The 27,097-nt window shown below is 43.7% G+C and overlaps 1 protein-coding gene across 1 annotated transcript; it reads left to right on the top strand.

The window, feature by feature from the left end:
- Positions 1 to 2,073: 2,073 nt before the first annotated feature.
- On the top strand, positions 2,074 to 20,859 carry KCNK12 (potassium two pore domain channel subfamily K member 12). The gene is made up of 2 exons (XM_031051559.2): positions 2,074 to 2,425; positions 19,250 to 20,859. Exons 1-2 carry the CDS (start codon positions 2,074 to 2,076, stop codon positions 20,143 to 20,145), a joined length of 1,248 nt encoding a protein of 415 aa, XP_030907419.2. The 3' UTR covers positions 20,146 to 20,859.
- Positions 20,860 to 27,097: the final 6,238 nt, after the last annotated feature.

Raw genomic sequence — 27,097 nt, 5'->3', positions numbered from 1 at the left:
AGAGGGAGGGGAAAGGAACAGTCATATTTCCCCTACAAACACAAAATTACCAGGAATCCAAACCCCAATACCCAGCTGCAGCAACACAATTCCCATGTCTTCAGGTAAATCAGCTTAGATTTACAGCAGATGACATAATGGATTGCATGTCAACATTCCTGGATTATAGGAGTGGAAATTATTTCTAACTACAGCCATTGGCACTAAATGGTGCATATCTGACCCATTTTATTAAGTCCTTAACTATCCATGGGAGACTTCCCACTCGTATTGATGGATTTCTGGTTAGGTCTGATATACTTTCCCTTTTTTCTTTTTCTCTTCTTTTGTCCTTGAGATCTGCTGTTAGTTCCCACTGCTATTGGCTTGGTGATTTATTGGTTTAGTTGTTTTATTTTTATGTGGTTTTAGTATTCAGAATGGGGCACAAGTGACACTTGGAAATAGGAGACACTTTTTTCTTATGGGTTGCCTGTGGTATTGGTTACCCAGAGCATAAAAGGAGATTGAAGATCTTTGACACTTCCGCACACTTTCCTTCCACCTACTGAAAAAATGCTTTAGCACAAAAGCAATAATGGCAAAAAGCAAAGTCTAAACAAATTAGTGGCTAACAAAGCATATTTGAGTACTTTGTAAACTAAGTTGTTGCACTGTATCTGTGGCCTTTTCCTTGGAAGCCTAGGTGTAAACTCAAGCCAGTTTCTTCAGCTGGAGAGTAAGAACAGTCTCTTAGGAAGGGAGGAAACTCTCCCATTACAGATGTGGCCAGTAACATGAAACCAAAGGGCAGAGCAAAAACTCTCAGATCCAAAAGAAGAAATCAACGTGTGAAGTAGAGCTACGGAAAAATCCTAGCGATGGTAAATATCCCATTTTCTAAAAGACATCAAGCAGCTACCTACAGGCAGCAGGGATCATCCTGTATAAAAAGTACAAACCCCAGGTTCTCATCCCCTTCACGCAGGTTTGCAGCACTGGCATCACTCCCATCCTCTTTGAAATACTTGATAAAAACAACAGGAATGTTATTATTTACTACAAGTCTCCCGGGAAAGGACTGCAGTTCTTGCTGCAGCCTAACGGGTAAGAACTCGGCTACACTGTTTGCTCCAAGCCAAGCGGCAAAGAAAGAATCCATCGGCTGGGGGGAAAAGACATTACTGTTCAGCCGCTAGCAAAGATTGAATGGGCATTCGGCACCGATCCCCAGATTTACCGTTTCCTTGGGTCTAACTTCGCGCAGCCCAGAACCTGGAGTCAGATCAGAAACAATTCCTGCACCTCGGAATGGTTGTTATTAATTACTTAGCGCTACACCAGCTCCCTCAAAAACACCTCTCCCGGCACCAGGCATAGAAAGGATATTTTAAAGCTAAAAACCCACTGCAGGAGCAAGGCGCATCGCACACACTGAAGAGGGGGCAACCGCGATTGCTTTGCCGCCCAATCTCCGGTGGCGCCCGGCGACCGGGCAGCCGTCCGGTTCCGCGGCGGTGAAGGCAGGGAAAGGCAAGGAAATAGCAAGCAAAGGGAAGAAAGGGAAAGGCAAAGGCAGTACAGGACAGGGCAGGGTAAGGCAGGGCCGCCCCGCCCCGTCCCGTCCCTCCCCCGGCCGGGCGCAGCATCGCCCTGGGGGCGCGGCACGGGCGGTGTCGTCCCGGCCGGGGCGGGGGGCGGCGGGGCCGGGGGTCTCTTCCTCGCCGGGGATGCGGCTCCCCGGGGGCCGCGCCGCACGCTCCCGCCCTCCGCCCGCCGTCGACCGGGCGCCGTGCGGAGCCTCCGCCTCCCCGCAGCGGTCTCCCCCGCGGCGGGGCCGCCGCCGCCGCCCCGCATGGCCAGAGCGAGCCGGCCGGGGCGCGCCGCAGCAGCCCACGGCCCCGGGGGCGCGGGGCGTCGGGCTGAGGGCGGGCAGGCGAGGCCGGCGGCCCCGGGGCCCCGCCGGGGGATGACTCAGAGCCGCGGCCCCTGCAGCGAAGCCGCCGCGCCGGGCTCCGCGCAGCGCCGCCCCATGCCCGCGCCCCCCGCCCGGGGCCGCCCGCCGCCCGCCGCGCCCGCCGCGCCGCGCACCGGATGATGCCCCCGCGGGGGGCGGCGGGCTCCTGCCGCCGGCGGCGCCTGGCGCCCCTCAACGAGGACAACGGGCGGTTCCTGCTGCTGGCCGCTCTCATCGCGGCGTACCTGAGCGCCGGCGCCACCGTCTTTTCGGCCCTCGAGAGCCCGTCGGAGGCGGCGGCGCAGCTCCGCTGGAACCGGACCCTCCACAACTTCAGCCGCATCTTCAACATCAGCCTGCCGGAGCTGCGCGCCTTCCTGCGGAGCTACGAGGCGGCTATGGCCGCGGGCATCCGCGTCGACGCCCTGCGGCCCCGCTGGGACTTCCCCGGCGCCTTCTACTTCGTGGGCACCGTTGTCTCCACCATAGGTGAGTGCCGCCCCGCCGGGGCCCGGCGTGTGGGTGCTGCGGCCGCGGTCCCCGAGGCGGTCGTTATAGCGACCAAAGTTTGGGGAGAGGCGCTGCCGAGTTGCTATGGCAACCGGGGGGATGCTTACAGTCCGGTTAGAGCATCCCTGACATCCACCTCACCCCGGGGTTGGGGGGTCGCGGTCCCACCTCCCGCCCCAGTGCGTGGAGCCGGCGGTGCGCTGCGCTTCGGGTCTCGCTGGGGACCGCACCGGCCCCCGACCCCAGTAAACTTTTGGTGCCGGCACTGAGGATACTGAGCTATAGCCAGGTTTTCGTGGTGTCTGAGCGCTCAGCTTGGAACTGATCACTGCTGGACAAGTTAAGATGCATACGTGAATCGAGGCATTCGCTGCACTGAATCTCTTACAGCTGCACTGTAATACACAGTCTGTACATCCCTGGGTGCAGCTGACCGTAGTTACTCGTGTCCAATATGTGATTAGGAAAAGCTATATTTTATGAGCAAATAGGGACTTTTAGAAGGAGGAATTTTGGAATTTTTTAATTTTTTTTTTTACTCTAAAATGACAATTTTTTACTCTACAACACTTAAAAGTATCATTAAGAATTATCATGTGGGAAATTTAGTTGGAGTAAAGCTGCGGCTTTCTGCTGCTGTCAGAGTGTTGCTCAAGAAATCCTGTCCCTGTTGGACACCAGATCTTACCGATGTTGTCTCTCTGATGGCCAGTTGTCTTAAGGCTTCCGAATGTAAATGTCAGGCTTTATTAGAGGGGTAGATATCCCTTTATTAGAGGGGCAGAAATGCGCAGCTTGTTACTGCACTTAATTCATTACATTTGGAAACTGTTTTATCAATAGTGACTGATTAATAGAGTTGTGACAGTGACTACAGCAATGCTGACAAGTGTTGGTACTTTTTGCATTGAATAATTCAGTTAACTCTCCGAGTACACCTAGTAGTCCAGTCTTTAGAACACCGTTGTGTTAGGCTGTCTGCATCACAGTAGCACAACACCATCCCTGGAGACATTCAAGGCCAGGCTGGATGTGGGTCTGATCTAGTTGAATATGGCCCTGCTCACTGCAGGGGGATTGGACTAGATAAGCTTTGAACGTCCCTTCCAACACAAACTATTCTATGATTTTATGATTTCTAAGAGATCAGTGTGACTGACCTGAATGGATAGACAAATGAAGTTGGTGTATTAACAAACCCAGTCTCCTTGCACCTGATGTAGCAAACTCAGGCAATGTGTAAAGGCAAATCTGTTTCCTTCTTTCCAGCCCTGGCTTCTCATCCCTGTGGTTATTGAAATGAAAAATGTCTCCCCTTCATTTGCAAGCATTTGTTTGCAGCTCCACTTCATTGCCCTGGCTGCAGTCATTTGTACCTGGATGAAGGGAATGAGAAACTCGGCAGGGGTTTTGGCAATCTTGACAGGTGTAAGTGGCTGAACTAAGAATTGCGTTTCTCATACTCCTGTAGTGCAACACAAGGCACTGCTCTCTCTTTACAGCAAATAACATCTACATCTCTCATGTGCAAGATTGAGGCTGAAGATTGTTTTTCCTAAGCTACAATAAAGGCAAGATTCTGCCAAGTGTCCCTCTGAGTAGTACCTTCCTTTGGCATATTACCTGCTCATGCTTACTCCTGGATTACTTTCAGTACTGTGCATTTAGTGAGGCTGCTGTAGAGTGAGGTTTTGCTCTGAGTGAGAAGAGAAAGCAGAAGGTGGCTGCAAGCGAAGCTGAGTTGTGCCTTTGGGCATAGCAAAGGCCATGTATCTACCTACTTGAGTCCATTTGGTTCCTCTTCAGCTCGCATGCTGTATTATCCTGGTTCTGGGCAATTCCACCTGCCTTGATATTACACTTAATTGACAAGAACACTGTCATTACTCAACCTTGCCAAGAACTGCCAGACATCTAGAGTCAAAACAACTTGCCTTCCTCAACAACTTAATCATTTACGTGTGTCAAAGCAACTTTCTTACTCCAGCTAAACATGCTCCTATCCTAGTGATGCATCAGAAGGCTTTCTTACTCACTGCTTAACAAACAGCAAATAGATGCCATGTCTGTCAAGCCTAAGTCACCCACAGCTTACTCAGCCTCTTATCAGTAGAGGATTCCAACTTACAGAAAACTCGATGCGTCTTTTCAAGTCCTCACTCTGCTTTCACTGGTTTTAATAGCACTACTGAATCCTTTGTATATAGGCATCAAAATATAGTCACCCAGGGACAGGGCTGCAAGCTCTCCTGGTCTTTGTGTAAGGTGAAAAGGAGGGAGGCTCCAGTTCTTCATCCTTCTGTGAACACAAGGGTTAGGCACCATTTGGCTTGGAGAAAACTTGTCCATCCATCCTTCATGAGCAGAGACTCTGCTGAGCAGACCATCTTCCCTTCATTACGTGCTTTGTCTTCTGTACTTCCCTGGTTGCAGTTCTGCATCTTCCCTAATTACACAGGGACACAATAAAACCCTCTGGGTAAGAAACATGTTAGTGAGGTCTTTCAGAAATGGAAGAGAGTAAAAGTGAAATGTTAAGTCTGATCTTAATGCATTTCCCTGAACAACACACAGTGAGTGGCTTGCAGTCCACAAATCACCCTCTTGATAGCACTCTGGGCATTTTTTATTATTGCATTGTTTGTGGTTGAATAATGAAATGTTGAGTCTATTTTTCATTAGACACATCCCAATTTTCGGAGCTATGTAAGAAAATCCTTCAGTCTAATTTCTGATGGCTTGCTGTCAGTCTGCACCACTTATTCAGTCACAGTTTTCACTTCAAAAGGTATTTTTTGTAGGTAGTTATTATTGTTCTGATTTCTTTAAGGAGCAGCAAGGTTACATTTATTCTTGAGTCACTGCTCTAACTGGCAATAGACTTTCAGTTGAGTTTTTTCTTTCCTTCCCAAAGTTCAAATCATAAAACCCCAGGACTTTGTTAAGGACTGAAAGCAAAGCATAACTCAGACCTGTTTTCCTCCTGGTAAAATGTTGCAGAGTACAGCATAATTGATCATAGTTTTCTTCAGATTCTGGTAGCATAGATTCATTCTGCATAGCACATAAGGCAGCTCCGGGTGCCTGAAGCTCTGGATTTCTACTGCAGTCCATGAGCCTAGACACTACATCCAGATTTCTTTCCCTCTTCTAGGTGCTTATCCAGTAAAACATACCAAGACATCAGCTTAATAAATTTGGATTTTAAGCTTCTTATGTGTAAGTACACACATTTCAAACATCAAGCAATACAATTGTTTTGTAGAAATCTATATCAAGCATTAAAAATGATATCCAATATGTAAAAGTGATTTTTCAACCTAATGTTTTTAAGAAACACCCTTACTGTGTGTGGGTTGTGTTGGGATGGAACATGTCTGGGTTGTGGGTGCTTGAGAAGGGCTCTTGGGAAGAAAAGGTACAAAGACCTTCTCTCTGTACAGCTGTGTGAGGTAACAGGTGCTTAGGTCACAGTGTGTAGGAGTGAGCAGGACTGTTTATACTTGCCTTGTCCCTGAAGTATCCCGTTAAATGACTCAGTATTTGGGTGGACTGACAGTTTCACCAGGAGGGATGGGGCATGCTCTGCTCTTAAAGAGGTAAGGCACAGCCCTACAGTGAGATGAGACAGGGCTTAGAAGCCCATGAAGAAAGACCATGTAATGAGAGCTGTATTTTCTACCAGCTAACTAGCTCGCAGCAGCTGCTCTGTCCTTGCTTAGCGTGTTGGCTGGGTTCGAACTTCTTCTCCCTGGCTACTCTGTAGAGACCCAGCATCCACAGCACATCATCTCTGCTTGTGCTCCACAACCTAGGCACCAGTACCACTCACTCCTGAACTATCCTCTGGCTCTGTGTTGTAGTCTTCTGAGAAAATCTGGATGTCCAGGTGTGCTGAAGGTGATAATTCAATAGAAGTGATGTGCAAAAGGCAGTTGGACAGCCCAGCAAGTGTATGGTAAGATGTTGGGGAGGGAGTGAGCCCCCCTGAGAGTAGGCACTTCAGATGGCAATTTGGCAAGAAATTCCACAAATAACCCAGATGGTCTGTAGACTTTAAGGGAAAAATACATTTGTCCTGTCCTCATTGTTGTATTTCAGGATATGAATTTGAGCTGTAACTGGGGAAGGTTCTGGCTCTCTGTGGATACGATTTCACTGTCTGTATGGCCAACATAAACCAAAGGGCAACGGTCAAACCAGAGTGTGCAGCTGATCAGCATCAGTGTTGTGCTTTCTCAGGGCTCTGCAATTCTCCAAGGCTTGTACAGGAAGCTTTTGCAGAAGGTTCAGATTAGGGGGCAGTGACCTGTAGGATTGACTTTCTTGAAGTTAAAAAATAACCAAGCAAAAACCAAATGAGAAAGCAGTTGGAAGAGCAAGTGGTATTGTTAAGCTGCAGTGTCAGGTTATTTGTCTTTGCCATCCTATATGCAGTCTGCAGCCAGCATGAGAGTGTGTTTCAGCTTGGTGTGCTGTGGCCAGATCTGATTCCTTAGCCACGTGTGATGTTTTGATCAGTGTGGATTTCCAGATGTTATTTTCTCAAGTAATCTTGGTAAAGAACAGAGAACAAGATGCTCACTCAGCAGGTCAGTGATCAGCATATTTCTGTGGAGACAAGTGATACGACAGTGATTTTCCTCAGATGAAGATTTGGCACCATGGTGATGTTTTTTGCTTGCCATAGCTGCATGGGACTATTAACTTCTTAGGGTGCCACTGATAGGGATTTCCTAAACGTGTGGTGTAAATTGGGTGCCCTGAGCAGAAAAGTAATCTAAATCACAGCTTGCCTTCTTGTTGGGAGCAGCAATAGGAAACTTTATTTGGGTTACATCCATGTAATTATGCAGATGACTGGAGGTGTCTCCACTGAAGGGTTACGATGAAATAATTTTGATCCTAAATTTACTGGAGTTTTATTTTGGAGGCAGGTCAGAGGAGCCCCAGTCCTTTAAGTAAGGCCCTTCTTAAAAGACAAGAAGTTTACTGAAAATACTGTTTTAGTCAGTACTACTTAGGGTTTACCTGCCCTTGGAGGGTTATGCCAGACCCAGTAAATGAAGCTATTACTGTGCTTCAGTCATCTAAACTGAGTCCTGCAGAACACACCAGCTCAGATTACTTAATCTGCAAGTTTCAGAGGTTTCTTAAATATTAAACCCTAGCTATGAAAACAGGAGTTTCAGAACACTAACATCAGTAAGGTAGAGATCTAATTGTTGTTTTATGGCTGAAGATGTTAAGTCAAAGATAACCAGATAAGACCTTTTTGCTGTAGTTGTGGAGTTTGATGTGCTCAGCTGACGGACACACCGAAACCTGGAATCTCCAAACTGAATGTCAAGCAGCACAGCATCTTAGTGTAGTCACCCAAAAAACCCCATAGCCTGTCCATAGCATCAGAGAATAAAGAATATTCCCAGCATCACAGGAGATATGGTCCCACATCTCACAAGTCAGGGGAAGTTTTGTATTACTATGTGCTGGTTCAGTTTCTAAACAAAGACAAACTGGAGTTTGTAATCAAGGCTTGTCCACTTGTGCGGCATTCACTCAGGTAATTGAGGGATCAATGCCTACTTAGTGAACACTTAGCACAGCACTCAGTCTGGTTTTCAGTGGTAGTCCTGTTGGGCAGCCAATACCTGTGCTTCAGTTCCCAATGCATTTACAGGATCTTGGAGATGTGATTGCAAACCAAATGTTGGTGGGCCAAAATACCGCTTTGATGGATCTCCATCCACAGAGGTAACACACATGGCTCCAGCCAGTCCATCTTTATCACTAAGCAACCACCCTGTGAACCAGATACCATGCCTGTAATAGCAGTGAGGGATTGTAATTGCTGGGCTTATCAGCTGCCCTGTTTGCTGTGGGCTCATAAATCCAAATCCTGTCTGAAATCCTACAGGATGTGTTCCCATGGAGCCTGCCTGGTCCCTAGCCTCTGCACTTCCCCTTTTCTCTCTTAGGGATATTCCCTCTTCCATTCTCTTAAATCTCATCTAATGCTCCCCTGTCACCTGCCTTTCCCAGGCACTCTCAGTTTCTCCAGCTTCTGCTGCTTGCCTCCCAGTTAGCATGCCCTCCTCTGCTGATGGTTTGCTTGCTCAATTCAATTTTGGATATTTGATGTCTTTGTTTCAAGTTAACAACTACCAAAAGGACTCAGAAGTAAAGCTTTACTGTTTCTTTGTGTTCCTCATCAGATCTGTCCCTCTTCCCTGGTGTTAGTGCTGCTGTTGACCCTCATTTCTTTTTGCAGTATTTCTTCCTTCTGCAGCTGTCATCACAGATGACACAGATCATACACACTTCAGCATTTCTTCTCACTTTTACTGATGGGTCATCTTTGCAAGCACGCTGCTTTTATGTGGACTTTAATTGCTCTTCATCATGGAGAGAAGAGGAGAGCAATTATAGGATAGATTTGCTGGCAATGAACTTCATGTAACAATATGCACCGCTGGTGTTGTGCTGGAAAATACAGCATCATATCTTTATTTTAATGAATGCAGTATTACCCTGTCTTTGCAGATACTGAAGTCAATGAGAATTTTAACTCATGCTGTAGTAGCATCAGGGTTAGAGCAACAGAAAGCCAACTCTGAACATTTAATCATGCAATTTTTAGCATGATAACAGCTTGATACTAATGGAAACATAGCCTGTACCTGTCTGAGCATTGCTTATCTTTGTCAAAAGAGACAGTTTTCATAGTGTGTCAGCTCCGAGTGCATATCTGAATGTATTCTGGGAGAAGGTGGGTAAAGACAGGGATTAGGGAAACGTGACAGTCATCCGGAATGCAGTGCATCTTCAAAGTGATAATAAAACCTTTTGTAAATGGAAATACTAATGTAACAAACAGAATTATAATCTAAGGGGCAATTACATAGCAATCCAGATGAATCAAATAGGTTTAATTTTGTATCTCCTCAATAGCCTGCTTCTGCTGAAGTCAATAGTAGACTAGTCTAAGAGCTTGAGGAAATCCTACCTTATTCATTTTATTGGCACACGAGGCATAACAAATGTAAGCCTGATGTTGCCAGCTCTTGTCATTACTGTAAGTAGTACATCTCCCTGAGCTCAGTGGATCTGTTGGTGGCAATGGGTGGTATGTACCTAGCTGTAGAAATGGAGAGGTTTCAGTGCAGTCTCTCTTGAATCAAATGAGAAGCAGAAAATTAAATCTAATTGTATTAGATGAGGCAAAGCATTAGCAGCCTTTTCAAGTAATTAAAGCTTTGGAGTGGAATAAGGTAAGAAATTGAACGGTTCGATGTTAATGTATTACTTACATGGGTGAGGCACTGCTATTGCCCTTGTTTAAAAAACCATAGTAAGTTCTCTGTAGTCGTTGATGAAAAAAAGCAGCAATACCTTCATAACCACAGTGATTCTTCAACACATTTTAACTTTTCTGAGCTTGTAGCATTGCAGCTTCTTACCCTTTAGAAATGATGGGTCGAATATTCATTCTTAAGTCTTACGGAGGCAGATTTAATCACAGCAGAAATAGCAGCTAAGGGGAGACTTGTGCACATGAGAAATGGGTGAGAAACTAATTGAGGAAACTTCAATTAAAAAGAAAACCAGATAAATCCTTTTGGTTCTTCATTATTGAATATTCTGTCATCTCTTTGCTCACACTGAGTATTGTTCAAGCAATATATCCCTCTCCTGAGGACAGACAAAAGTACAGTGTCATTTGTGCTCAGTGTGTATGAAGCCAAATCTGCTTTAAGTCCTCCAGCATTGGAAACCACAGAGGTGTACAGATCTGCAAATCCAAATTATGATTTTAATGAGAGGGGCAGAAGGAAGCTGTTTGATAAAATGATCTGTATACAAATACAAACACTGCTGCTGGCAGGACTGTGAGGACCAGGACAATTGCAGAGAAAATGATCTTGATAATGTGGGGAAGTTGCTCAGTCATTAAGTTTGAAAGTGGTCAAGGGAAATGCGTACTAAGGAAGGATGAGTTAAAGGCAGAAATAGAAAGTGAGAAATGAGTGGTTAGTCAGCACTCCTGTCACCCTGTATTTCTATTACTTAAAATTAGGTCTGTGCATTTGTGAAGGAGTTGGAAGAGCTGCTTGAGCAAAAAGATACTTGAGAATTTGTTTCTTTACATTCAGCTGGAACCTTCTGAAATAAGGGACTCGTGAAATCATATTTAAACCATTAAGAAGCTGAGGTATATTTATCAGAGCTCTTTAATTAAATTACAACTGTAGAAGTTTGTATAGAGATTTGGAGGAAAAAATCCCAAAATAACGGAAATATGTTTGTATGTTTAAGGTCTTTTTTTCCCTATAGGTCCATCTTTATAGGCTAACTCTTTGTAAAGCAGAAGAGCTGAACCAGCTGTCAAGAAATGGATGTTCTCTGAATACACTAACTGATGCTTCTTCTCACAAACAATGGTGGCAGAAGAAACCATTTGGCAGCCTTTCCCATCTGTGAGGCTTAGAAAGCCCAGGAGTGACATCTTGTTTTATTAGACTTATCTGGGGAAATACAACATACACCCCAGACCACTTGTGAAATTCAGATAATGCTGTTTCTTAGCCTGAAAGGAGAAGTATTGTGCGGTGTACTGGCACTGGAGTGGCAAGTTCAAGTATTCTTTCAAAGCCTGTAATGTCTCAAGACTATAACAAAATAATTTGGAAGTCATTATTTTTTTCCCTGTGCAGTTAAAAAACAAAAACAAAAAAAAAAACAAACAAAAAAACCCCAAAACCCCAAAACCCAAACATTTTGCACAATCTTGGGTCTACTCAGGCACCTGAAATCCAATGTCAAGTTTCAAAAACCAGCAAAAGCTGGTGGGAATGCTAATGTTTGTAACACTCCATTTGAAATGACAGAGCATAAGTTGTTTCCTCTTAGGGTGTTGCTTAGAAACACAATTATCCACAAAAAAACATTCTCAAAATCATAGGAAAATAAGAGTTGAAAGCAGCCTTAAAGGATGAAAATCAAGATTGTGAGAGAAGTCAACTTCTGAAGCAATGTTCATATCATCAGCTGCATAAAGACTGTAGGAAGGTGGCAGAGTATGGCTTCAAATGTTGGACTCAACAGAGAGAAGGAAGTGGCCACTCTTGAGGTCCATGAGCTATACCTTCATGTACATCCATGGTTACTGAGATGGACTTTGTATACTTCTTGGCTATTGTGCCTTTGTTTTCTGCTGATTTTTGAAAACAGTTACTCTAAATTCAGGGCTGTTTCCTGTGTCTGATAGTGGCTCAGCAACCTCTGTGGTTTACCTGAGGTTCAACGCTGCAGTAAGACAAGGCAGATGCTTTTGCACACAATCTGGAATGTGAGCAGGGGTTTGATACAGCCCCAATAGCTGCTAATGTAGGATTTTGAAGACCCTTAGCCCCTAGTGCAAGGAAGAGTTTTTCTATAGTAATATAACTCAAACAACAGAGGAGCCTGTGGGCTGTATTTTCTCATCATTAACACCACCACCATTTCAGAAAAGATAATGGCAAAATGGCTTTCCCCAGCTGTTAGGATAAGGAGGGAAAGCAAAACAGGGATAAGGCTCTGCAATCATCATGTGTGGAAGCAGCTCTGAACAAGCTGAGCTTAGTTCATAGGGATTCAGGGTGCAACCAGAAGAGCGTCTTGCTTTCATCCCCTTTTTCTTTCATTGTGAAGTCGTTTAGGACTAATGTAGCCAACACTAACCCATAGTCTTTCTGTTTTAACAAGCCATTAGAGCCTTACCACTGTGCCAAGGGGCAGAGTAACTGACAGAACAAGAGAGGGTTTAGTATCATCTTGCTTCAGATTTGTCCAAGAAAGATAGCATAAACTGAAGAAAGTAGTTTCAGTCCTCATTTTTATAACTGTAAACCAAGAGTTTAACAGACAAGATTATATTATTTGGGAGCTATAAAACCTGAAACATTGGAAGAAAGTTTATTTATGAATGATATATGGAGAGGAATATTGATAGAGAAGGAATACTGTCATGCCAGATGACATCTCCATCCCTTTACAGTGAAGAGGCAGGAAGAGTCGTGTCAACTTGTAAGTCCTGACTTTCTTTGTGCAGTTTGAATTCTTTCTCTTCTGAGTTTCATCCTTCTCCAAGCTTCATTCTCCATCATCTCCTGATGATAGGGCCCCTGGAGACAGCCTCTGTCCTTCATTATAAATTGTGTTCTGTTGCAGTAGGATTAACCAGAAAACCCAAACATAAGCTTGCCAAAGAATCCGGGCCTCAAGCCCATGACTTTCCCCATTTGGCGCAAGTCAGTCCCCATTTGCTTGCACAAGGTACGTAGAGGAGCAGCCAGCCCCAGCCAGGGAACTGTAAAACTGATTTAGAGACACTTCTGCTTCTTCCTGAGCTTGGTTCTGTGCCAGAGCAGCTTGGCCAGACCAGATGATCAGCCGTCTTCTGTATTTATTGGGCTGTGCCTCTATGATAATGGCATTTAGTAGTGAGCAAAGGGTGGCCTTGTTTAGTCTTTGGTATGCACTTTCTTCTCACACAGTACACAGAAAGGGCAACATGCAGTACAACTGAGAAAAATAAGCTTGCCTACTTGTAGTAAATAAACAGAACAAGAGTGCTGCTGCTGGTGAAGCTGAAGCTCCAGTCTTTCTCTTTTTAAGGGTCATTTATCACTCAAGTTCACTTGAGCTGATATCTGCACCTCCTGAGTACTCGCTAGAAACTGAAGGTCTTTCCTGGAAAGCTCACCTAGAAGGTGTCAGCATAGAAAAACACGCTCGGGAAACCTGCTATAATCAGCAGCCAGGTTTTGAGGAGTTTATTCCTCTCCCTTTTCCTAGGGGATCTTAGGGGGTACTCCCAATGCCTTAGACCCCATCAAGGGTTCTGAGAAGAAGTCCTCTCAGGTCCTTCATCCTAAATACATTGTTCCAGCTCTTATCATGTGTGACAACTTCTCTGTAGGGCATAGGGTCCCCTCCTCAGCTGCCTACTGATATGGCCAGGTATCAGCCACGCATTGCAGCACCTCCACATACAAGGACCCTGCGTTTGGGGTCAGGATTCATATTCCCATCAGAGGAGGTTTCCTTGCAGCTTCATAGCCCCTGGGCTGCCCTGTCTCCATTATAGCAGAGATCTGTTACCACCTTGTCCCCTCCAGAATTTCCTCTCCAGCGCATCCAAGTCCCCTTTTCAAACCCAGGACCACAGCCACCGACACCTCTCATACCTCCACAGCCCTCTCCATCACACCGCTCCCTGGTGCTGGTGCCTCCTGCTCCGTTTCCACAGGGCAGTCCTTGGTGGGATCCTTCTGCTTTCTAGGGATGCCCATGGGAGTGCAAACCTCTTGCCCACGAGCAGAAATTACAGGTTGCCAGAGAAGTGGGGCAGTCCTAGCATTCCTGCCCTGAAGGGGATGCCATGCTGCTGTCCAGCCCTGTTTCTTGTCCTCATCAAGTCACTGTTGGGTATAATTTAGGTTCATCTTTGTCATTCTCCTCTGCAGGAAAATATTGTTACCTCTCAGTCTCTTTTTATACTTTTAGCATGCATCTGGTAACTAACAACCATTTATTAGCTTCACCTTTTAGTTATTTAATGTCACAGTTGCCAAGTTGATCACTTTTTTTTTCTCTTTTCAAGGAAGTTTTGGGTATTTTAGGCTGGCAATTCTATTAACTCTCTCAAAAACCAATATGTTATAAAGAGGAATGAAAGTGTGGCCATGACCTTTTACATTGTGATTTAAATCACAGTCAGTAGAGAAATGCTGAGGGTGATCAATTCTGGTGTTCACTGATGTACATCGCGGGGCGTTGGATGACCAATAACCTGTTCACAGCTGTGTGTAAACAGAATAGAATTGGTACTGTGGAAAGCTGTTAATAGTTGCCTACAGCTTCTTGAAGCTCCTTAGTGTTCAGTTAATCATGTCCTGGCTCTGTTCTGCCAGTGTGACTGCTTTGAGTAGCAGTTGTCTCAAATACCTGACAAGTATTTCACTGATGGGGAAGTAATAAGGGGCAACAGCAATGACCTGGACGTGCATTGAGTTTTATCATGGTCACAGAACAGGCATCTTTTCCCATAGTCTCTGGTGGATTGGGTGCATGTATGCACATTGTCATGTACCGATCACTTAGAGGAGTGAGGGAGAAAAAAGACCTGCTTTAGCCCACCCTGGTTCACAAAGCAGATTTACAGGAGCTCTGACCATCTGCTTACTGTAGGCTTTGGGGAGAAAAGTCCGTGTTAAAAGAATGTTAATAAAATCACAATAAAATAATGAAATGCCAGGAAAAGCCTGCTTATTCAGCTTGAAGTGGTTTACCAAGGATGGGTGGATGGATGATCCTTATGAGTCCCTTTCAACTTGAGATACTCTGTGATTCTATGATAGATGGATGATAGACAGATTATGGGGCTTTGAGCAACCTGGTCTAGTGGAAGGTGTCCCTGCCCATGGGAGGGGGGTTAGAACTAGGTGATCTTTAAGGTCCCTTCCAACCCAAACCATTCTATGATTATGGGAATCACATAGTTACTTAGTGTTTTTTCCATGGGATATCTATTCCAGTCCATGGGTCACCAAGGACTGCAGGCTTGTGTATGATACAGGTTAGGCCAGCCCTAAAACCTGCAGTGGTATCTCGTATCTTCAGACATAGCATGGGTCTAAGTTAAAGTGTCTTAATACACAAAGTGCTGGGGCAACAACTACTGTTCAGAGGGTCTGTTTCCAGAGAGTAAAGGAGATGAGATGTGATTTTACAGCAAAATTTATACTAAAGGCTTCAGCAATGGAAAAGCTATAAAACAATTTAGTTTGAGCCCAGAGGGGGGTATTTTAATAAAGCAGGCTGACAAAGACATTAAAGGGAAAGTAAGTTTTTCATTTGTAGTCTGAAAATGCAAAGCCAGGTGGAAGACTTGCCTTGTGGTAGAAGCATTGGGTGCAGCAGATTTCCATCTGTGGCAGTTTTGTCAGCTCTGAGCTGTGACCGTGTATCCAGGGTAACTGTTTCTGGGTGTTGGTGGTAAGGAGCTGTAGAATAAATGAAAGGTAGTTGTGAAATACACAGGTATGACTATCGGGCAATGATGATGAAATATTAACAGCTGACAAAGGGGTTGAAGGGAGCACCAGAACCCAAATTCAGAATATGGTGTTTTGTTCTTTGATATGGTGTATGTTACTTAGTAAAGTCCAACCAAGACTATTTGAAAGACATGAAATAAAGCAAGTGTGCAACAGACATGAAAAAAATTGGTTGCTCTTAGCTTATGTGTCTGTGTTCTGCAATCCCCATTTATCAGGGACCAGTCCTGGATAGGAGCTTAGTCATTATGGTGTGAGAACTTCTTTCCATCTGGAAACAGCATTCTAATTATGGGGAGTTTCTGTTTATTTCTGAAAAAACATTTGTTTAAAAAGTTATATTCAGCAATTTTAGTTTCTTTTAATTCCTTTAAATATAACTGCATTATACTTACATAATGATACAGAGGTGATGCTAGTCTCATGATTTAAGTACTCTGGGATTTAAAATGGTTGCTCAGTTGTGCTGACTTGGCTGTATGAGCCAAGTCCCATGGCAGGAAACCTGGTTAAGAAGAGCTGTGGGGCTGGCTGAAAGAGGCAGGGACACACTGCCGTGGTAAAGGCTGGAAGAGTTTCTTAAGTTCAGTTTTCGGGGTGACCAAAACTTTCTTCAGTCTCTGGGTAAATAGGAAACTTTAATGGAAGACTGTCACTCCCTTCTATCTCAAAGCTGAGTAAGACAACTGGCCTGACAGTAGAGCTCGCAGGTACTAAAGCTGCTATTCCTTTTTCTCTTCTGGCATCAAACCTCTTTTACCCATAAGAAAATAGGTAACAGAAAAGAAAGCAGGAGCAACAGGAAGCATATCACGAGTTTGTCCAGTCTCACTGCCTCTTGATTCCATCACCAGCTTAAGTGAGTTAAAAATCCAGATGAGTAGAATAGTAACCACAAAACCTATTATGCAAGGCAGGATGAGGGACTCGTTAATGGCCAGCACTTACCCATGAGGGGTTGCTGAAGGGTGTTACCTGAGAGTTTTTATCATCTCTAATTCTGCTTGTCTGGGGAGAAGCAGTATTGAGCAGCTGAAATTAATGCTGTCATAGAGCTTGTAGAGACAAGAAGTGGTGAATTAGATTAGGGCAGAATTATCATGAGGGAGGTTGAACTACTGTGTCTGTTCCACACAGAATCAGCTTCAAGGTACCTGTGCAATATGTGTCAGAGCCACCAAAAAGTGCAAAGCATCTTTCTTGGAAGCACAGGCAGCTCTGGATGAATTTGTTTCACCCTGATGACATGATGTACTTACCTTAGAGCAGGGGCTGAGCTCAGAGGTGTTGTACAGGACATACCAGCACTAATGCTTTATGGTCCAGGTGTGGTGTTGAAGGGACAAACACAGCTAACAAAAGAAGACGCTGCACAAAAAGCAGGAGTGCACTTCTATCTGCTAGCTGTTGACCTAAAGTTGCTGTTTGCCTGGTCTTACTTTTTGCCTGGTTTATGTATTTGTTAGCACCCTCATGGCTGTGATGGGTCCTTTCACCTTGCATAGCTACATACTCAATAATGCTTCAGAAAATCTTGCTTCAGAAGATCTTGCTTAAACAAACCTCATCAAAAGCATAAAACTTCACCACCTCTTATGAATGATCCCCAGCAAATACTAAAAAGCTTCAGCACATTTACAACTTGATCCAAACTGTCACTATTTCTCTTTTTTTAATTAATAAATGTGTCTAGCCATATGTGTGACAATAAACCCATTTATTTTGATGGTGATGTTCACATGCTTGGTGTGAAGCACATGTTCAAATGTTTTGCTGACAAGGCATGGCCGAACAGATGCTTTCTCCATAACGAGCTGGCCGTGTATCCTTAACTGGCAATCACAAGCTCCATGGCTTCTTCTAAGGACCAGGCACTAGTGGGTATTCATCATCATATGAGAAGGCTTCTACAAGCAATCAGCCCAACCAAGGTAGCAGCTTCACCCCACAGAGGAGGAGGAACTGAGGAGAGTTTCCCAGTCACCCATGTTAAGCCTGGGACCCTGAGGCAGCTTCATGAGGTCTGCTCAAAGGTGGTCTTTTAGCATGACAAAACAGAGAGGCTGTAGGTCCAGAAAACAAAATCTCAGGACCTCTTTGGTAATTTTTATTTTCTGATAATATTGTGTAGGTTTTTCATTGTCCTTTGCCGAAAAGACTGTTTCTGCTGTGAAGAAACCGAGGATGCAGTATAGTCCAAATTGCTGGCACACAGTTGTTCCCAAGCATGCCAGATCCGTTGTGAAAGTAGAACCACCTCCTTCCTCATGCACCTTCTCGGCATTGAAAAGACATTTCTAAGTTTACTTTTCATGAGCATTTACATTCTTGCAGTGACAAATGCACAATGCTGTGTGAGTGAAGCACACAGGTAGCACAAATAAATTACCCAGAAAAATAGAGTCATTGCACAAATCAATCAATGTATTTCGAGCAGCAATCTCAACTGATTTTGCTTCTGTTTAAAGCTGCATCATGATAACAAACTGGGTTTAATGGTGTCATTATGGTCTATACCAAAAGTTTTTATTCACAAACTTTCATTGCTGTGGTCAGATGTTGATATTTACTTCCCTGAATATGTTACTTGCTCAGCATTTATATGGAACATTAAGGTGAAGATATTTTGGGATGCGGATGTTTCACAAACCATTAATTTAGATTAAATGTGGTTATTTATTCATGGGGCACCACATTTAGCCATGAATAAATAAAAGCAGCCTGAACAACTGAGCATTTTTATGGGGAAGAATAGCAGGACAAGGGCAGTAGTTACAGAATTGAGTTTCAGAGATAGGATGTGAAATACATGTTATCATTTTTCATAAAATAACTGGTATCAGCAAGTAACATGGAGCAAACTTACTGTATCTGTTTGCATGCAAGTTTAAGATCGCTTTTGCAGTCATTTAAGCATCTGTAGCTACAAGGCACTACTACTTATACAGAAAAGTAGGTGTATGAGTAATGTCAAAATACAATTCTTGTAAAGAGGAGGTGAATTAATATTGCTGCTGGCTCTTTCCTGAGTTTGCATACTCTGATTTTCCTATTTAACTGTGCAGCAGTGTTTTTTGCCTGCTGCAATTACCAGTCTGCCAGACGGCTCTGCAGTGTGAGTATCTCACTGATGGCTTTTCCTTCCGTGGTGGTATCAGGTGGGCTGATCGCAGTTGGGATTTGGTTAAGGCTTTAAAGTGCTGTTATTCTAAAAACAATATTCAGTATTTGGGAGTTGTTTTTTTCCCTGTTTTACAACATGAAAATTCTCATCTTCTCAGGGAATGGTATAATCAGACCTTGGGAACAAAAGCGTTACGCTGGGTTACAGCTTGTAACAGAGCTTAAGCTTTCCATCGGGTCATGCTGACTCATACACGTGGGAGCAGAGAAATGGCCTCTTCACCTCATCCTGAGAGGTTTGGATTCAGGAATGCTTTCACTTGTATTCACAGAGTGGTAATATGCTGCCTTTCATCTCTGCGAGGAGTTTTTGCTTGCTCTTCAGTTTTAGTCATCTTGTTGAGCTTTCTGGTGCCTTCTTCGTCCTTAACAAAACTTGGTTTCATGTTGGCCTAAGCTGACTTAGGAATAGCATGTGTTTTGTCCAGTGGGATGGGACCTTTGTTAAGTTACATATGTCCTGAGCTTACGCATGAAACACTATATCATTAACATTACACATTTATCTCCACCTTAGGATTTGGAATGACCACACCAGCAACCGTGGCTGGAAAAGTATTCCTCATCGTTTATGGCCTTTTTGGGTGTGCTGGGACTATCCTTTTCTTCAACCTCTTCTTGGAGCGCATTATCTCTCTCCTGGCATTTATCATGAAGGCATGCCATGAAAGACAGCTGAGAAGAAGTGGTCTCCTACCTCCCAACTTCCGAAGGGGGCCGGCTATGTCTGGGGTGGGCAGTCTCGTGGGCTGGAAGCCATCCGTTTACCATGTAATGCTGATCCTGGGAATTTTTGCTATTACCCTTTCCTGCTGCGCCTCCGCAATGTACACGGCAGTGGAAGGATGGAATTACATTGACTCCTTATACTATTGCTTTGTCACCTTCAGCACCATCGGGTTTGGAGATTTGGTAAGCAGCCAAAACGCTGCTTACCAAAATCAGGGATTATACAGATTCGGAAACTTCATATTTATATTAATGGGGGTATGTTGCATATACTCTCTTTTTAATGTCATCTCAATCGTAATCAAGCAAGTTTTGAACTGGGTGTTGAAAAAATTCGAATGCAGATGTTGCCCAAAGTGCCATAAATCAAGTGCCCGCCTTGGACGTCGCAACGCCATCACCCCAGGAGCCCGCCTGCGTCGACACAACATCTCAGTGGACGCTGATGGACAGTACGACAGCGACACGGAGGGGAGGAGGCTCTCTGGAGAGATGATCTCCATGAGGGAGCTCACAGCATCCAGTAAAGTCTCCCTGGCCATTTTGCAAAAGCAGTTGTCCGAGACGGCCAACGGCTACCCGAGGAATGTCTGTATCAACACGAGACAAAATGGTTTCTCTGCTGGGGTGGGTGCTCTGGCCATCATGAACAACCGCTTGGCAGAAACAAGTGATTCTAGGTAGAGTTTTTGAAATTCCTTTTGTTTCTTTAATAAAAATAAAAAGGGGGTTAGGGTGGAATTATCACTGTAAGCTACTGGGAAGTTTTCATTTCAGAGACAGCTTTGGTATTCATTGGGTGTTCAGTTGGGGGTTTTGTAAGTCTTCTCTAATATGCAGTAACATCTTTACCGTAATGCTACAATTTTCCCCAAAGGGATTTTGGGAAGAGATTTGGATGTCGTTGATGCAGTATCTGATGCAATTATAGAAGGATGGTGTGCGTGGATAAGATGGTGTCAAAACCAGGATGATGTTCTTCAGAACATTAGCCTGAGCCCAAAATGTGTGTTAATGCATAAAGTAGACACGTTTGGCTCCAGATTCAAACTTGGGGTTGATAAGGTTTGGCTAAACCAGTATCTATCTCACCATTTGTTGAAGTCTGGATCCGGCCCTGAATTTCGTACCCAATGCTCTTCAGCAGTTCCTCATAACAGGCCTGTATATAACATACGTGTAGGTGACTGCAGTTACATCAGCTTTAGGGTAATTGTGCTTCACTGGAATAATGTTGCTGACTTCAGTGATAGAGGGTTGAATCGGCTGAATTCCCCTGACTACAAATGATGGGTTTTAGCCATTCTTGTCTGAAACACTACCTGCTACCTAACTCTTCAGGGGGTTATCAGGAAAATGTGTGAAACCATTCCTACCTGCTGAATAACTGAAAACAGGCAATTGTCGACTTTGGTACTGACTTCATTTAATGCAGGAGAAGCCAGTATGCACCTCTGGTGTTTGCATCACCACTGAAATGCTTATTTCATTACTTTTACATGAAAATAAGTAGCTAAAATGAATGTAGACTCTCCGTTGCCCTAAATTTGCATCTAGTTCTGTAATATGGTTGCAGAGATTCATGCAAATGATTTCCTTACAGTTCTTTGGGGGTCCCAACCCTGTACTTGTTTCCCACAAATCTGTGTAGGTTATACAGAAGGCAATTGCTTTGGAACTCCCCCAGATGGCTTCCCCAAAAAACATGGCTACTGAGTCAGAGGTGGCTGTTACTACTATCTTAAGTCATATTTAATGTGGCCTAGCCCGAATTGCTGAAGAACCAGAAGCAAACCAGGTCTAAGTGTCTAGTTCAGCAGGACAGATGGGTGCAAGGGAATTGCCACAAGTCTCTTTCAGAAATAATGCACAGCTTTGGATCATTTCTCTAAATTCTCTGTCCTTTGCCACTCTTTCAATGCTGTGAAGGTAATAAAAAGGCTTCTGCTGATTCCAGCAGAATAAAATAAGAAATAAAACTTTAAGCTTAACATCTGAGAAGGGACAGTGTCCTGCTCTTGAAAACCACTTGGAAAATTGCAGGCAAGACCATGAGTACCAGGTTGAGCACTGAAAAAGCTGATGAAGACAAAATAGGAATATTAAAAAAGTTTGAAAGTATTTCCATAATGTGAGATTTCATACAGATATTTTACTCTGTTATTTACTTACTTTGTCTTGCATGGGTTTGGGGAATCCATCATTTTTGCTTTCCTTTAGATTTGTAGTAGTGCAAAAGATATTGGAATTTAACCTTGGAAAAGTAACTTTTAATTTGAGGTTTTGCTCACTTGAGTCTGCCAGCTGAAGTATAGCAGTGATTGTTGGGGGTGACAGCTTCTCTTTAGACTCGCCAGACTTGGGCACCTAATTCCTGTCTTTTATTCTGCATGATCCAACTCAGGATCCCCAGGGCAGCCTGCTCCTTTTGTGAATCACACCCTAAACACGCTTCACTTGTGCCAGGTGCAATTCCTCCTGGTATTTCATTTTCACAAACAAAGCAGATACCTGCAGTACCCAGACACAGGCTGAATGAAGCACAAGAAATCAGAAGGAAACCAGAGGAACAGAGAAAGCACACTGCACTAGGTTGTATTGTTGTATTACATTCTTGAAATGTTGGGTTTTTTTTTCCCCAGGTTTTATTTTTGGACAGCCTTGAAAGAATGCCATTAACTTAGGATTTAAAGGTTCACCTTCCCTGACACAAGCCCCTCTGCACGACCCTGCAGTGACTCCCAGCTGGTGCAGAAGCAGACATCCCAGTTGCCTGCTGAGCAGCTGTAGAGGCAGCACAGGCAGGAGCCCAGACCCCATGCCACAAACTGGTCTTTTGCTGCCTGAGCCTGAGAAGGGCATTCAGAAGCAGCAGAAAGCTGCAGGGCTTAGAACACCCCTGTGAGCCAGTCTGTAGTGAGAACAGTGATTGCGCAGGCATTAGGTGATCAGATCTCTAGTGAGAAGGGAGGAGATACCGTGTTCACCTAGCCCATGTGCTCATACCCTGCAGTTGAGAATTCAAATGCTCATAAAGGTAGTAGGGGACAATGACCAATCTTTCCCTTGGAGCTCAGGGCAGAATGGTTACAGGGAACAGTTTCTTGTGAAACCTGTAGTGTTTGGCAAGTCACTACATCTGCTTCTTGGGGTTTGTCTTCTGTGTGAGTGTGTTGTGGACAAAGTTTGGAGTCTCACTGAGTTCTTTTTGGTTTCTTCCCATCTGCAAACACACTTCTCATTTTGTGCAGAATAAATCAAATTGCTTTTTCTTTCCTTGCAATGTGAAGGATGTCCTTCAGATGATACGCATGTTCAGAGAAGTAATCTCATTGACCTCAGTTGCAGATGGAAGTTTCTGGAGGACGAGGCTGTAGTTTGCCTGCCTCCCTGCAGAAGAAATGTTGCATAAGTAACTCCCATTGCTGCTATCAAGATGTACAAAGGTACCTTAGGCAGTGTTTGAGGCCATGCAGCAGTAGGCACAACTGAAAATGGAAAGATAATCTGTTATAAAGGGTATTTGTGCCTCTGACATGTACATGCTATGTGATAAACTAATTGCCAGGTCTTATTACAGCAAAAATTACAGGTAGAAAACAGGAGAGGTATAAGAATCACACAAAAGCTCTGTCCCATGTCATGCCTGAGTTACCTAGAGATGCACTGTGATGCTGCCAGTTGTGTAGTGCTGGTGTCTCAGCACAGCTTCAGCCCCAGCCCACTCTTCTCCTCCCCAGCTTCCTACAGCTGAAAATTCATGTATACTATGCCCACTTATACCATTTACCTGTATTTCAGTCATGACTTGCCTCTGAAAGGAGGATTAGAGCAGCAGTGGAGGCCATATACCCAGGCATACAGGCTCAATATAAACCTGATTGCCTATGTGGGATGAATTTATAATTACATTGAAATTAGCTGTAGCAATGCAACTGCTCTCAATTTTTGTGTTTCTCTAACCTTTACCTTGAAAAATATTCAGTGGCTAATTATTGCAGTGAATGTCAACGCTAATCTAAACACAATCATACTTTGATGATTGCTAGCAAATCCATGGGTATGGTTTCTGCTCTAATTGGATTACTAATGTGCCTTTCCAAACCAACACACATTTTCAGTGTTGCATTTAACTAACACAATAAATGTTATGAAACATAATAAATTCAATTAGGGTATATTAATACTTGACTCACACAAAATAACTAATGAAGTGTGCGTGGCACATTGCACAACCAGTGCAATTCTGGTTTTGTGAATACATCCATACTTGAGCATATTCTGCTTTCGTGACTGCTCATGCTACGAAAACAGAAGCATTACATTGTGGGAAATGCAAGAAGGAATGGCAAATTCCAGTGAGGTTTGACACATAGGATATGTATATTAGCTTGTAAGGGATTCATTATGCATTATAAATACATTGTGTAACAATGGCACAGAGGAAGGAGTACTTCAGTTTACATAGTCACAGTCCAAATGCAGCTACCCATAAAGATACATGCCTTTTTTCTTACTTTTTTGTGTTTATTAAATGGGTAACATCCATGCTTTAATACACCTTTAAACCACCAAAAAACACCCCCAATCCCCCCCAAAAAAACCCCAAAACAACAAAACCAAACCACAATAATGCAATTGCCAAAATACTGCATAGCCAAAAAGATTAGGATCAAATCCAAACTTTGAACTCTCAGGAGCCAAAATGGTGGAATTTTGCTTTAAAGTGGGGCTACAAACCTGCAGCCTTCCTATCTATTGCGTTTAGACCTTCCTGGGGAAAGGAGACAATAGGTGTGGGTACAGCCTATAGCAGAGTACCCAGTGATCTGGCAATTTAGCATGAGAGGAAAACAGCAGCTTTTGTCAAGGTACAGCAGGTGTCCTGTTCCCAAGGAATGAAAAGTGTGGGGCAAGGGAGAAGCTCAGAAGTGTTTTCCAGCAAATCCAGCAGAAACCCAAAGAGTTGCTTTGCTCTCCACATGCACGTGCATTGTGCCCTGTCACAGAAGGGTAAGACACTGTCACAGCCCCAGGTAGCTCACATGGCATCACAGACTTGGGTACCTCATCCAGAACATGGGAGAAGTACGTTGTGAGGCAGAGAGAGAAGAGAGAGGGACCACATGCTTACACCCACCATCTGCACTTCATTCAGGAGGCAGACACTGTCAAGGGCTGGTTTTGGGAAGACGGTCACTCAGCCTTCTAGTAGCAAAGAAGCCACCCTGATCCCTTACAGTGATGAGCAACATGTTGGGTATATCGTAGGTGCAGCTGCCCATGCCTCCAGTCTCCCCAGTGCCATGGCCGTGTTATACCCAGTGTGTCCCAGCCAGCTCCTAAGCCTGGGCTCAGCAGGGGATGTAGGTGGATTTGAAGTCAGGTAACACCATCATCCCAGGTGTTTTCAGGCTTATGCCCTGCAGCAGGTGATGATTTATCAGACCATCTAAGAAATACAAATATGTTCCCGTAATCCCTTTGTACTTCGCAGGCTGTAAGAGTAGTTTTTAAAGCCAGTGAGTCAATGCAAAATTAATGCTTTTATAATAATATACAATAAACAGCGTGAAAAAAATTAACTGGTATTTCTCATAACGTGCAACACAAACACAAAGGATTTTCTCAATGGCTATAATTTCCTAATTTTTGCATCAGTGAATCAGTTTTATTCCTTGCAAGTAAAATTATGTCCAGCATTTTTTTGCTTATAGTACATCCGTGAGCTGTACAGTGCAAGAATTCAGTTCCAATCTTATGGTAAAACCTCAGGATCCGAAAGCACAACATCTCAAAAAGAGTTTGGGTTCTCTGTATGTGTGTCTACATCATTTATTTGCAAACATAAAAAGTGCTACAAATAAAGTAAAATGAAATAAAATAAAATATATAATAATATCAACATATAAAAATAAAAAAAACCTACAGCTACAGACACATTTTTAGCTCATTAGAATATACCTTTTAGTGTACTCTTCAAAACTATTAGTTCCAAATTTCAAGCCAATTTAAAATACTCTAATTCTTGAACTTCCGTATAACTGAAGTATTTCTATTTATTTTATTTCATTTCTTTTTAAAGGGACACAGCTGGATAGATACCTTTCAAGTTGGCAGTATTATTTCTTATTAGAAATGACAAGTTTTACTTCTGCAGTTAGTTCTGCTGGTTTTAGTATTTGCTCACTTCTGTATTTCACTAAGTGTGAATTACAAAAGGAATGACCAGTTCTGCTCTGGTTTCTGGCTGGTATCACTTTCCCATTTGCATCGACTGCAAAGGGCAGAAGTATTAACGCCAGCAAATTACCCATCAAATGTTCCCAGACACACCAAAATTAGACACTTTTTAGAATATTGATTTGTAAAAATCTCAATTACAAGTATCCATTACATGTCCTAGTTGGAATTAGCAGGCTGAGTAGTTTTCCTACCAACAGAAATTCTTGACATGAACTCAGTGAAAGATGTGAAAGATCCAGTTTTATGTAAAAAGACCTTCCTGTTTGATTTGCCCATTTAACTAATTCGTTAGAATAGAGAAAGGCAAAAGAAAGATAAATAAAGCAGACTGACATCATATTGAGTCTCTTTGAGAAGCACAGGGAAGTGCTGTCGCCTGTGCCAGACTGTTTCTGGCCACCTTTGAACCCCATTTTTTTCCTGAAACTGGATCATTTGGGGCCCAGGTGCAGTTATCAACTCATTCTACATTCAGCTTTTGCACTGGCAAAGCAGTAACACTTTTCTCCTACTTGCCTCGTGAAATGGATAGAGAGATCGGTTTAGGGTTTCTGTACGATGACAGCGTATATAAATGTTACAAGAAGAATCAATTGCCAAGTCTGATTATATTTGCTAAGAGATCTTTATCAGCAAAAAAAGGGGAAATTTGCCTTGCCATGCTGCAAGTACAGTGAAACAACAAAAGAAGTGGTGTTCTGACCAAACAGGAAGGTGCTAAAATACATGATTGGGCCCCAAAGCTCTGGCATGCAACACAAAATTACCATGGGGTTCATTTCTGATGCTCTTGAGGGAAGGTCTCGGTTTCTGACTGCACTGGGATAATCAAGGCTTGTCTTTATCTGTATGAAAGCAAAATGTATTTGAGGACATGCCTTGGTCTGAGTAGCACTGAGCAATGGAGTTGCCTCCATCCTCAAGTTTAAGCATGCCCATGGTCCAGAGACCATGAACACTGGTACAGTCCCCAGCAGCAAATGGACCTGCCTCGGTGTGTCTGGTTTTTGGAAGGGAGCTGAATGTCCTGGCAACCTGCAGCTGCCTCTTCCAATCAAGCTACCCCAGGTGTGGGATCCATCCCACCACCAGCCCCTGTCTGCAGCCAGGGAATGTACTGCCAGGGAAGCAGTGCATGTCAACAGCAATGCGGTTGTATCCCTGCCTTCTCAATGGGCTAAAACCATCAGAAAATACCGAGATCATTTTTCTATTTTAATGATCAAAATGGTGTTGCCCATTATTCACAGCCTACACACAAGATGTCATGGTTTTCAGTTTTCCTGCACTGATCATTCTGTTTGACGGCTGACCTTCAAGTGGTCATGGTTTTTCACAAAGGAAAGGAAACAAAACCCACCCAATATCAGCATATCAGAAAAGCAAAATA

The sequence above is a fragment of the Melopsittacus undulatus genome, chromosome 3 (genome assembly GCF_012275295.1).
Source record: "Melopsittacus undulatus isolate bMelUnd1 chromosome 3, bMelUnd1.mat.Z, whole genome shotgun sequence".
Lineage (NCBI taxonomy): Eukaryota > Metazoa > Chordata > Aves > Psittaciformes > Psittaculidae > Melopsittacus > Melopsittacus undulatus.
The sequence above is the reverse complement of the archived record's forward strand: the minus strand, read 5'-3'. Positions and strand labels throughout refer to the sequence as shown.